Source organism: Lytechinus pictus, chromosome 7 (genome assembly GCF_037042905.1).
Source record: "Lytechinus pictus isolate F3 Inbred chromosome 7, Lp3.0, whole genome shotgun sequence".
NCBI lineage: Eukaryota > Metazoa > Echinodermata > Echinoidea > Temnopleuroida > Toxopneustidae > Lytechinus > Lytechinus pictus.
In genome coordinates, this window is record NC_087251.1 from 40,673,858 (window position 1) to 40,688,022 (window position 14,165).

The 14,165-nt window shown below is 36.6% G+C and overlaps 1 protein-coding gene across 2 annotated transcripts in view; it reads left to right on the forward strand.

Annotated features, from left to right (window-relative positions):
* The first annotated feature begins 5,308 nt into the window (after window positions 1-5,308).
* LOC129264416 (sodium- and chloride-dependent GABA transporter 2-like) overlaps window positions 5,309-14,165 on the forward strand; it is a 73,081-nt gene continuing 64,224 nt past the window's right edge. The window contains exons 1-2 of one of the 2 annotated variants that reach the window (XM_064102684.1): window positions 5,309-5,855; window positions 13,228-13,322. In XM_064102684.1, coding sequence (XP_063958754.1) covers window positions 13,281-13,322 — 42 coding nt within the window. In that variant the 5' untranslated portion in view covers window positions 5,309-5,855; window positions 13,228-13,280. The remainder of the gene's footprint in view (window positions 5,856-13,227; window positions 13,323-14,165) is intronic. The other variant, XM_064102683.1, reaches the window with a different exon arrangement.

A 14,165-nucleotide genomic window follows, 5' to 3' on the forward strand; every position in this document is an offset into this window, starting at 1 on the left:
ATTACTTGGAATTATATATAAATAATTAGAAATGATATTTTATATAATAGTAGTTATTTACAAATAAAATGTAAATTATATATAAATAATAGTTATTATTTAACAAATAATGATTATATAACAAATAATTGTTCTATATAATATTGGTACATTCGGCGCCTCGTACGTGGCTGAACGTGAAAAGATATAATTTGCACAGAATCAACAAATAACAAGTCGTGTTAGCTGAGCCCGACTACATAATATGTACACATATTACTTAATACAAAACTTGTCGGATGGAGAGGTTTCCTGGTGTGAAATGAAAAAAAAAAAATCATATTCTTGTGATTATTGGACAACATCACATAAAGTTTCAGCAAGTTATTGAAAATTAATTGTAGATCATGTAGATTATACGGGTGTAAGATTTAAACAATATATTATGATTTCAATATTGTACCCATCTATAGATGGTCATTAGCGTTTTTGGACACGCTGTATTTACGTGGTTCTCCTGTATAAGCGGGGGTGGGGGCTACTGTACGTATAGGGAGAGGTGGGATGGGGGAGGAGGCTTCATGACAAATGGTCAGTTGAATATTTAAAATTCCAAGCGGGATGATATAGGCCCTCTACCCGAAGAATGCTATTGATGTAAGGAATTTCATTATTTCATCTTCATATCATTTTCATTTAAGTTATTCTCCCTAAATCAATCAAAATACAAAACATATAACTTATTCTAAATGATTACAATAAATGTAGACAAAAAAGAAATACAATCATGAGCGTTATACCCCGCATTATACATTCAAAGTGGAGAGACCTAAAGTACAGCAAAAGCATGTTTTGAATTGCCCATTGACAGATAAGAATTTAACTGCACAATCATTGACAACTGAAAAAAAATAGAGCAGAGCTCGGAGAAAGCATGGAGGTAGAAAGAAACAGTAATGCACAAGGACGAAAATAAAAAGAGTGGTACAAAACAGAAGGACACACAGGTTTCTAGAGGGAGAGGGTGGGAGGGAGGGAGGGAGGAGGGGAGGGAGGGGTGGTGCAAATTAAAGCTGAAAGTAAAAAGAGGAATACCGCATGATGATGGAATCATCAAGGCCCTGTATCACTCATTATAGTAGTTCGATTAGGCATAGAGTTGTAAGTCTAAAAGCCTAAAAAGTCAATCTTAGATAATTATCAATATAAGCATAGGCTTATGTCACATCATACGGTTAACATTTATGAAGTGAAACATGCTCTTAAAAAAATATATGAATCTTTTAATCCACAGCCCAAATGAATCTTAATCGTATTAATTCTTGGAATGAAGATATATCTTTCAGATCGACTATTAGTATTGGATGTATTCATATGGTATTAAAAAGGATTTCGACATTCTTTTTTCAATACTTTGAATTTTTCTATCCTCATTTTGCCATCCCCATTTACACGATTTACCCCCTCCTTCTCCTTTCTTCCCCCCCCCCCCGCTCTTCCCCTGTCCCTCACTCTCTCTTTAAACATGCACGGTAAAGAAACATAAAAGCAGTCTTCATCAACCCACTTACCATAATCGACCGATCCTGAACGTGTCCGTTCATATAAGTCACTCTTTGCTAACACCTTACAATGTTATGCTATCTTTAGATTACCATGACAACAACCTTCGTCATACTTTTCAACCTGTAAGATGACGACATTCACATTGTGGTCATGTGCAAGGTTCCGAATTGTTTTATTAGCCATCATGTCTCCTCTGTTTATATCTTGCTCAATGTCATTTGCTTGATTGGGACAGTCTTTTTTTATCGAAAGAATACAGGTTTAGGGCCTAAAGCCTGTAAGATGAATATACAATGTACAGGGGGCACTATATATTTTGATAGGGGCAAGACGACCCAAACAAGACACCATTTGTTTTGTTTTTTTGTGTTTTTATTTATTTCATTATCGAATATAAGGGGTAGAATACAGTGCGTATAACTAGTTGATACTTGGGCTTAGGTCTTATCAATCAGATTAAAGTATAAATTGTTGACAGAGTTTCACACTTTATTGGAAAGCTCGCGGAGACCTGTTTCTGTTATTTTCACGTTGCATGTGTAAGGGAAAAGGTGAAAAAAAAACCGAACTTATCTTGCTGTACATTTTTCAATTTATTTCACATTCCTTTTGGCATGTTTAGTTAATGGAAACGAAAAAAGGAAACATTTCAACCTTTATAATAATAATAATTATATTAATAATGTATTTATGAGGCACCGACACTAGCGTACCTACGGGGGGGAGGGGCAGGGGGGAGGGGGCACTCTGCCCCCCCTGACGAGCCACAACCCATACAAAATACATACATATCACTGCCCCCCTGACGAACTTGAAAGGCCTTTTATGCCCCCCCCTGACGAGCTTGAAGACCTTTATTGCCCCCCCTGACGAGCTTGAAGACCTTTTTTTTTTTTTTTTTTTTTTTTTTTGCTTGTCAATTTTTTTTCTGGAACAATAACCTTTATTTTTGATTGAAGACCTTTTTTTTTTTTTTTGCTTGTCGATTTTTTTTCTGGAACAATAACCTTTATTTTTGATTGAAGACCTTTTTTTTTTTTTTTTTTGCTTGTCAATTTCTTTGGCGGCCGATTTTGCCCCCCCTGTGGAAAATCCTAGGTACGCCACCGCACCGATAATCTATAGTTGCCAATTCAATGGCGCACTATACAGTTTATAAGCCAGTTCGTAGTTCCACTCTGCGCATGATCAGACGAAGGTCATTTGCACAAAAATGACATGGTGGTTTAGAATTTAATGAGATAAGCACCAAACACCATCTCGCAAAGTCGTCAAGTCGATGGCACTTTAAAGACTCCGTATATGTCCTCCCTTGTTGAACTCAGTCACACGATAGAGATCGGTCACAAAACCTACAAAAATATATGGCAATCGATGTAAAGAAAGAATGCACGGAGTTTATCGGTATAGTAATGAATTGAATTGAATTGAATTTATTTTCATACTTCACAAAATAGCAAAATAATAACATAATACAAGAAATACATTTGATTACATACAAAATACAAAATATAACATTATAATGGCAGTAAATAAAGTGAAATATGAAGGAACCTGCATAAAAAGCAGTATGGCTGCTGGGTGTGAGTTAATCAGTCTACACCTACGAATGATTTCCTGAGGGATAGGTAATCCCACGTACATCTTGAGACCCCATTCTTACAATTGACAGACACACGGGATCCAGATACTCACCACCTTCTTCTTCATCAAGATTCTTTCATTACCGAGATACCCTCCCCTTTACTGCATTTCTTCATGTTTCTTCGTAGCGGCTCTGCATCTCACAGACATGCATGCTTTAATCTTGCGCTTATTTGTCTCTTCTTCAAAATCGGATGTAAAATAGGAAAGTTATGACATTTCAAAGTTTTGCCTAATTTCACAAAACAGTAATATGCACAACCTGTCGGTATGCAAATGAGGGAACTGATGACTTCACTCACTCACTATTTCTTTTGTATTTTATTATATGAAATGTGTGAAATATTCTAATTTTCTCCTCATTGGAAGGTGAAACACGCTTTCTACCTCCATGAACATCGACAATTGCAATTGTTTTAACCTGTTATGGTTTAGTCAAGCTGGTTCATATTGTAAAACTGTTTAAAAAAAATAGATATCTTAGAATTCAAACAATAAAAATCAAAAGAAATAGTGAGTGATGGACATCATCGACTTTCTCATTTGCATGCTGCCGAGTTTCTTATTTTACATCCGATTTTGATGAAATTTTCAGCGTTCTTCTTGTTTGATTTTTCTCTATTGATTCAAATCAACATTTTTCTGGGGTGGACTTGACCTTTAAGTTTCACTTAATTTCACCAAATAGTTATATGCACATTCCGGTCGGTATGCAAATGAGGGAACTGATGACACTCACTCACTATTTCTTTTGTATTTTATTACATGAAATATTCTTATTTTCTCCTCATTATCCTGTGAAACAAAGTTTAATTTCTCCCTGAACATGTGGAATTACCATTGTTTAACATTAATTATGGTTCAGTACAAGTTGATCCCTATTGTCAAATCTATACAAATTGAAATATTGTATAATTCAAACAATAATAAAAAAAAATAGTGAGTGAAGGACATCATCAATTCTCTCACTTGCATGTGACTAAATTGTGCATATAACTATTTTGTGAAAAATAAGCGAAACTTTAAAATGTCATATCTTTCTTATTTTACATCCGATTTTGATGAAATTTTCAGTATCACGCTTGTCTGTTTTTTCTCTATTGATTTAAATCAACAATTTCCTGAGGTGGACTTGACCTTTAAGTAACTTGAAATCATATCAAGCTACATAATAGCCTAAGGAAATAAAGATTTATTTTCATGCTCGTGTCCGAGGGGATTATCATGAATATTATTTTATTTAAGAGTTCAAAGTATTATTTTTTTGCATTTATGTTTTATTAAAGGACAAATCCACCCCAACAAAAAGTTGATTTGAATCAAAAGAGAAAAATCAAACTAGCATAACACTGAAAACTTCATCAAAATCGGATGTAAAATAAGAAAGTTATGACATTTTAAAGTTTCGCTTAATTTCACAAAACAGTTATATGCACACCCTGGCTGGTATGCAAATGAGGAGACTATGATGTCATCCACTCACTATTTCTTTTGTATTTCATTATATGAAATATGAAATATTCTAATTTTCTCCTCATTGTCAAGTGATACAAAGATTAATTCCTCCCTGAACATGTGGAATTAGCATCGTTTAATACTATATGGTTCAGTCAAGTTGGTCCTTACTGTCAAATCTATAAAACATGAAATATTGTATAATTCAAACAATAAAAAACAAAAGAAATAGTGAGTGATGGACATCATCGACTGACTCACCTAGTTATGCATATCATTGTTTTGTGTAAAATAAGCGAAACTTTAAAATGTCATAACTTTCTTATTTTACATCCGATTTTAATGAAATTTTCAGCACTATGCTAGTTTGATTTTTCTCTATTTATTCAAGTCAGCATTTTCCTGGGGTGGACTTGACCTTTAAGAATCAGATCAAATCACAACATTTAGTTATTCAAGGAGATCAAAGAAAACACAAATGATTTATGGATCACTGGACATAAACTTATAAATAAAAATAATGATTTTTTAAAACTATGTATGTTTGCCGTGTCACTCTCCACCCCCCCCCCCTTCCTCCTCCCTTGTACCTCTGTTCTGAGAGAGCGAGCTCTTGTCAGTGAACCATCGAGATGAACTGTGCTCGAGATACATACGCATGCGCAGTGCACTAAGCGGATGAACACATCGAACATGCAAGTGAACATCTTGCGGCAGCTTCTCCCTATGCGGCGAGCAATATGCGTATAACACTCTTTTCACCTGTTAAAATGTGCATAGTGGGTGACATTGTACTTGAACTGCTTGGCACGTTTTGCATCTAACCCCCTGCAGCCCCCCTTTTTCATCAGTTTCTTGGAGAGCCATTGTACCGACCACCCTAATACTATTTACTTTGTTTTATATTCTGAGTACGACTGTATGACACTCGCGGCGACAGGATGCATGGTGGTATACGGCTAATTAATATATTTATATTTGGATCAAATTGATAGGCACAACTCACAAGGAAGGATTGACTGAATATACACACGGACACATCTTGTGTTTTGCCGAAAACGAGCACAGCTTTCTTCCCCGGCTGGCTGGCATCCTGGCATTCTTTTCGAGAGCAAATGGCACTTTGGCTGTTGCTGTGAGCATTCTTTGTTGCATTGATGAATTGGCTTTGTTCGTGGAATCTGCACGGCTGCACGTTTCTATGTGGAATAGTGAGTAGAGTATTCTCAAATCATTTATATTTCTTTAACTATATAGGATTCAAAGGTTATAAAAGCACAATTATTTTGCAAATGTGTTCAATTCGCTCATTTATTATCAAGAGCTTATGATGGGTGGAAGAAAAGGTCTACTTCGCTCATTTTCAGACTCAATGATGGATAAAGCTATTCAACTATAACTGCTATTTTGATACATAAATCATGATCATCATATAATTCGCACTTCCCTTGTAAGAATACGATCAACTTCAGATTCATCTTCGGTTTGTTTGATCGACCCTGTAATCGGAATGTTAATACGGTATCTCTTATCTTTCCAATAAAGGCGTATCCAGGGAGCGAATTAAGTCCCCCCCCCCCCGCTGCTTCTATGGCGGCGCAAAAACTTGAAAGAAAAGAAAATGAAGAAGAAAAAAAGAAAGAGAGGATGAAGAAGACAGAGGAGAAAAAAGATTAAGAAGAAAGTGAAAAAAGAAGAAAAATGAAAGAAAAGAAAAGGAAGAAGAAGAAGCGAGAAGGAAAGAATTGGCAAATTTATATGATTCTGTGGGTCCGTCGTGGTCTATAGTGATTCTGACTCTCGCCTTTCAAACAGAGGGTCGTGGGTTCGAATCCTAGCCATGGCGTGTTTTCCTTCAGCAAGAAATTTATCCACACTGTGCTGCACTCGACCCAGGTGAGGTAAATGGGTACCGGCAGGAAGTAATTCCTCAAAAAGCTGTGCGCACCAGAGTCGGTAGACTAGCTTAGCCGGGGTAATATAGGAGCGCCTTGAGCCTAGCAAGGTGGATACGTCCCGGGGGGGGGGCACTCAGTATATAATGCATAGTGGGTATGTGCCGCGGAGGGGACCCCCATTTTTTACACTCAAATTTCCGTTCCGAGGCATAGCATTTTTGTCTTATTGAGAAAAAGAACAAAGAAAGCCGCTTCAAAGCATACCATTTTCTTCTTCACGAGAAAACAGAAGAAAAAAAATCCGCTCCAGGGCTTCGCATATTTTCCGTTACGCCGTTCCGGTCGCAATTTTGCGGCTGCAGCTCGCTGTCTGACCATCGCCTCTGCGCTAGCGCGCCCGGCAGTAGTGCCGCAGCCCAGCTGCATGCATGTTCCATAGGGATGCATACGCACTCGCACGCAGGCGACCCGTTCCAAGGGCCCCCGTTTTCACAAACATTTGTAGTTCCGAAGCCCGTTCCGAGGACCCTCCTTTTTCCAATAAGCCCGCTCCAAGGCCCCCGTTTTTTTGTCTCGCCCGCGGCACACCCCCACCACTTTTTTGGTCGAGTGCCCCCCCCCCGGGGGATACGTGCTCGTATTGTGGTGGTAGGCGTTTCTTCGCACATTCTCTTGTTTTTAGCATGTTTAGGGAGTTGCGCCTTCTCCTTTTATATTATTTCATGACTAACCAATGGTTTTGTTTAATCTATGTTGAAAAATGATATTTTGTGAAAATGGAAGATATTATGTTTATTTAATATGAATGTGAATAGGTGAATTAATGAATAAATAATGAGATCTGTATTCTTTTTTTACGGTCAGGCATACGAAATGTGCTTAAAATGTCATTTTTTTCTGGTCAGTCCTTTTATCAACTTAAATTTCATCTCGCGCTTCGCGCTAAAAAAATTAAGTGAGTTACGTATCATATATATGCTAACCATGCTTACAATATAAATATTTTGTTTTAAAGTTCAATACATCAATTTTCTAGGTCAAGTATACAAAAAAGTCACCTCGCGCTCGCATCATATCTTTTGCGAGATATACACTTATTTGTATAATGACATCATTCAAACCCTCAGCTATCACACCGCGTGGATTTGAATAAAAAGATAAAAGAAAATCAAACAAGCGTAATGCTGACATCTTCATCAAATTCTGAGGTAATTAAAGTAAGTTATGAGATTTTAAAGTTTCGTTTATTTTTCACATGACAGTTTTTATTATGCACCGCACTGTGATATGCCCACTCGCTATTTACTTCATGCAGTATACAGGAGATATAGTATATCTCTATTTTTTTCAAATTTTGACAAAAACAGGCATCTTTACGAATCAAAATATAGGTTGCAAAATGGCAATACCACATATTCGAGATGGAATGAAACCTTGCTTAACATGATATTGATGAAAATACAATACGATGTTTCATATATCATGTTATGCAAAAAGAAATAGTTAGTGACGTCATAAATACTCCATTTGCCTGCTCCCCCCCCCCTGGCCTAGATAGGGTTAAAATGATAAACGTATTGTTCCTTGAAAATCGTTCATAATTTGATGATGGCGCTATACACAGATAAACTATGGATGGGACTAAAATAAATTTTTGTCATCTGCCATTAATTGGAGCTCATGTTTCCTTCACTGCTGCAAGCCTGCAACCAGTAGGGGGGGTCCTTGGTTTTCTTGATATGGGCGGGGGAGGTCAAATATTCTTCTAAATTGAATTGCAGTGGTAATATACAGCTACACATTAATTGATCAAGATGAATATGATGCATGAAAAGCTTACATATCATACATCCTTCTCTTGGAACAAGGATTTCCAATAGTAACGCTAAACGCGCTGCTGCCAAGTTGAACATAGGCAAATAAAAAGACAATCGAGCACAATGCGACAAATCAATGAAAATTATGCACGATTAAGTACCAAAAAAGTTCATTGGATTGTAAATTTAACCTAAAAGTGACGGAGGGTTTTTTTTTTCAAGCAAGGGCATGATTTTACATGGTATGGAACGGAAATGTTCCCTTCTTCTTAAATCTAGAACGTGGATCTTTTTTTAATTTTTAATGGTAGAGGAAAGTTTAAAAAGATGTCGAGAATTTTACCATTATGTCATGTAATGTGAAAATGCGCGCAGCTGCATAATCTCCGAAAAGGGGCACTTATTATGAATTGATATGTTCCTCTCCCCCCCCCTCTTATTCCATTTCTTGAAGAATCAAAGGGGATGGTCACCCCCCCCCCCCGTAGCACCGCCCCTGTGATCAGACAATGATGAATGGCGTTTATCCATTGAAAGACTCAAGATGATTCCTTCTCAATTCCATAGCGAGGAGGGAGGGGGAGGCAACTAGTACGGGGAAGGGTTTTGGAGGATATACGACTTCAAATATACAGAGCTAGCGAATCCGTGTTTAGAAGGAACACTCACTATAGTACCGCTCATGATGCTCTATGTATGAGTCTAATATTTTACACCATCCCTATTAAAGTAGTTAAATATTAATGAAGGGGTATATAGAATCAAGAAAAATCAAAATATTGAGCTAAAGCTCGTAGCAGCTGACAAAAGCAAGCATCATATTTAATAAATTTGGGCAAGGTTTTTAAAGGCATGCATACATATTACTTCAAGGAGGGAAAATGATGGGAAAAGACTGAGGTATAGTTGCCTGCGTGTTTTCGTCTCCTTTGACGCAATCATTTCAACATGTTCAAGGGGGCAAAGTTTTTGATTAAGTCCAATGTTACGGGAAATAGGAAAGCGAGCGAAGCAAACCAGCCAATCACATGAATAATTTATTTTGTATTAAGGTCTGCACGTGATACGTTAAAACGATTTTTCTAGTTATGTTTTGTTGTTTTTCATTTTCATTTTTATAGGGGAATGGTGAGCGTGCACTTTTAGAAAGAATGTTATGATTTTTGTTTAGCCAGCTGTAAAGCAGCTGCCGGGACCCACACCAGTTCAATAGCTTGTGTTCGCTTTTTACTACCTATGCCATGATACAATATCTACCTCTTTTTTTTTTTTTTAACTTTTATTCGTACTTTAAGAGAATTGCCCCGTTCCTGCCATGCCCTTAATAAAACCATTTAAACCACAGGGGCAGATCCAGCTTTCGCCAATAGGGGGGCCCTACAAAAAAAATTACCCATATTTTCCCCGAATGGCTGCTCAAAGTTGATTAATGAAGGGGTAAGTCTTAACACTTAACAGTCACTTCTTATCTTTGTTCTTGTAAAACAACAATCTCATAAGCCCTATTTAAATAGTGCGAACGCGAAGCGAGTGCTTTTTTTCATGTATTATATCCTGAAAATAGAACGTTCTGCATGGGTAATGTTTGTGATCCTGAACAAGATGTGTATGTAACTAGATAAATAAGATAATCACTGCGAGCGCGAGTGGAAATTTGTAATATATGATATGGCCTGATCGAAAAGGGATCTGATAAGGACAGTTTGCTTATAGCCATTAAGATAATACATATTTCAACAATTAAACAATGCGAGCGCGAAGCGCGAGCTGAACACTTTTAACATTCCGACTTAGAAAATGGACATTTTAAGCAATTTTGTAATCATGGACGGGAAATAGAACTAAACAATAATGCGAGTAGAAAAAATTGAGATATCAGACCTGAAAATGGGACACTTTATTCATGTTTTGTAAATCATGAAAAGGGTGGGTAATTGGGTATCTTCCTATATTAATTAATGCGAGCACGAAGCGCGAGCAGAATTTTTTTGATATTCTGATCTGAAACTGGATAATTTAAGCACGTTTTAAATAAAGAACAAGCTGCGTATCTCGATAAGCATGCGTGCGCGTGTTTAGAATTAGACAGAATCTGGGCATTCTGAATCCCTTTTCTGAATACAGTTTTTTATCATGAAAATCATTAATGCGAGCGCGAAGCGCGAGCTGAAAATATTTGGTATTCAGATTTTTACCATGATTCACAATTTCCAATCAGGCAATTCAAGACGGAAACATTATTTTTCCATCACCATGACACGGTATCACATATCTTTTAAACCATGTTGTAAGTCCATGTTTACACCGGGCACTTTCTTTAAAAAAATGTTTCACATTGCGGATGGTACTAAAACAGATATCCATTGTAACTTTTTTGGCTATTATTGTGTCATATCTGCTATTCCTGTCAAATGGAAATATGTTTGTAAGAAAAAAATCATTACCAAGAGGAACTTGGCATGAACAAGCTAACGAAAGGATGTGAATTTATTTATAAAATATGTGTTGGGATAACCCCTATTTCACAAAACAAATGGAGGAACATTGTTTCAAAACCGATTGTTACTTGGGACAAAATTCATATGATTCCTTTTAAATGTTCTTTATAAAGCACAGATATTTACAATCAAAACATTTATTATCTTATTAAAAAACACCCCAGATGATAATAATATAATAAAGAAATGAATGATAGTGAAGTTTGTATCTATTATTTTAGGTCATAAGTTATAAGATAACCAGGTAGCGTGCATATAACCTCTCCCACCAAGAAATAACTCCTTGAAATTGTCATGAACCATGGTTGTTGATTAAACATCTTTTCCGCGCATTTTCAATCAGGGAGCAGATTATGCCGATTCAAAGCGTAAGGTTTTCCATTGAGTTGAGTTTGGCGCTAGTTCCTCTGAAATGAATACTCTCTTTCCATCGTCGTCTTCCTCGTCCTCGTCAGTACTGTATAGTCCCCCTCTATGAGTCACTCTACCCACTTAAAAAAGAATAGATTACTGCACAAGAGGCATATCCCTTACTTTCAATTTCAAAGTGTGAAACCAGGTACATGTATGTGGTCGAGTAGGTGCAGAATACCACTCCTCTTTATAATTTGAATATTATGCCTTATGCCTGCGTTTTTTTTGGTGTTTTTTTTTGGGGGGAGGGGGATGTCCCTCCCATGGAGATGAATATGCAAGACTATAGACGTCCGTCGGTTCGTCCGTCCGTTCACCTACCAATGTAGCCTTGAATCATAACTCTGAAAGCAACTGCATCTTTTTCTGCGCTATAGATTAGACACCCCACTTTTCCATTTCTCCAGAAAATAAATAGATAAATGAAAATAAAAATGTTATCAATTCAAATTGTTTTACACCGTTTTCAATTCTCTTTTCCCAAAGGGATATACATCATTTTATTTTGGGGTTGGAGGCCTGGCTCCTGCACAGAAAAACACTTGCACGTGTCGTCATTCTAAGGGACACCATTAAATATCCAAGGGGGGGGGGGCTGGAAGCCCCCCCCCCCCCCAATAAAAAAATCAAACTCGACTTGCTATACGGGCAAAAATACTTCGACTAACCATCAGAGTAAAAAAAAAACTTTGTCCACTGACAAATCATCTGAAAGGGGCCAAAAAAATATGAAACTTGTCTCAATGAAATAAGGAAAACAAAACTTTACTCAAAGAAGAAAGGATTTTTTTTGCATCAACCCAAACTTCCAGCACCCCTGGGTATCTAATGGTGCGTTGTTTAAACTTTTTTTGAAATTGTTTACAATTTTTTTAACAACTTTTTTTAACAAAAGTTGTTTTATAGAATGACGGGCTTAAGCAACGTGCTTCGAATATTAAACAGAGTTTTTACGTTGTGGATCCACCACTGTGTGTGTGAGGGTGTGTGTATGTGTGTGTGAGGGTGGGGGCGTGAGAGAGAGAGAGAGAGAGAGGGGGGGGTGTGTGCGCGCGCGCCTTGCAACGCTTTAGATTTTTCTTTTCCAAATGTTATTCTCATTGCCCCAACCTTTAAATAAGATTTCCGAACTTCAACTTAAATTGTTAAAATAATGAATTATGGACTCCTAATCTTCTACATTTACTTTTTAAACTAATCACGCTAATCTAAACCCACGCTAATCTCAACCCAACACGACAATCCCTCCGTTTCCACTTATTTCTTTTCACTCTCCATCCATCATTTCCGTACTCCATTCATCACAATAACATAAGACGTTTTCTTTTTTAGGAAATTTTTTCTCGTTCTTGCATTTATATTTATACCTACGAATCTGTCTTTTTAACTTATATTTTGAGGAATCTACACTCAACAAGCCCTGCTTTTTAGTGGATTCCTCCATTTCCTCAACTTATATTTAAATAGTAAATATGAATAAAAGAAGTTATATGCAAAATGCTTTATCATAAATATTCTACAGTAATTATTATCATGATTATCTAGTTCATTGTAAATATCATTATTAATATGATTATCATATTGTTTATTGTCTATTGTAAATATCTATTTATCTATGTCATATTGTCGTACTGTATATATTTGTATATTCATTTATATCTTTGTAATGATTTCTTTTATTGTTAAATTGACTTGATTTGAAATTAAAATAAACCAACTGAACTGAACAACTGAACTGAACTAAACAAGTAAAACTCCACGAAAGGTAGCTGCTTTCGCCATTTCTTTGCTGAATAATTGGTTCAGTTTATTTCAACCTGACATTGTAATGATACAACTTTTATAATGTGACTTAATGTCATCTATTTCACGATATAATTTTAAGAGCATTTACAATAGTTTATTTTTGGATATTGCATTCAGATGCATTTGTACATTGATTATCTTCCTATGCAGACTGATGATATATAAAAGTTAACGAGATCAAAAGACGACTGAAAGCAGAAGAGATGACAGTGTTCTCACAGGATTCCGGCTGGTCACCAGTCCCCGTGAGTATTATCCATTTTATTCAATAAAGAAGCAAGAAAATTAAATTAAAAAGTAGAGCATAAACCATACAAGCCTCAACCCTTGCTCACCCTTTCCAATTTTTATGTTAAGTCTAAACTATTTTCTTTCTTTCTTATGCTCTATATGTATTTTGATGTTCATGTTCTATACTCGTGCTACTGTTGCTGTTTTATATATGTAGGTTTTTTTAATGTAAATGTAAACTATGTTTGAAATTGGAAATAAAGATTGAAAATATTGATATTGGAAATAAAGATTGAAAGTTGAAATTGAAACCCCCTTTAAATGGAAAGAACAAACAATCTGGTTAGAAGCGAGATATATAAGCGCCACTTTTCCAGTGGCAATGGTCTTTAAACACAAAAAGTTAATTGCGAAAAACTAGGATTCGATTTGGTTAATGCAGGAACAGTAGATTTTCCGGTGATGCCGGGGCGCGATTTCTTTCATCAGTACTTGTGCACCCGACGCGAGAGGGCAGTGGGAATGACGATATAGGGTTTATTTAGTCAGGCTACGCCTCATGAATATCCATGGAAGACGAAACGTTAGGATATGTCGTAATTTCCGACCCATCGACCAGCTCAATTGATGTTGCCCTATCAGTAAGCCAATCCTGCAGTCGAGTCCATATGGATGCAGGTTCGAGTCTCGCCTTGAACGATATTCCAATGCTTTATATTTATGAAAAAGTGAGGCAAAACTATGAAAAAACACACAAGTCCAGGATTTATAATTGGATTCGAAGCCTCCAAAACAGCCCATTATATCGTCATTCCCACTGCCCCCTCGGGTGCACAAGTTGGCGACTGAAAAAAAAA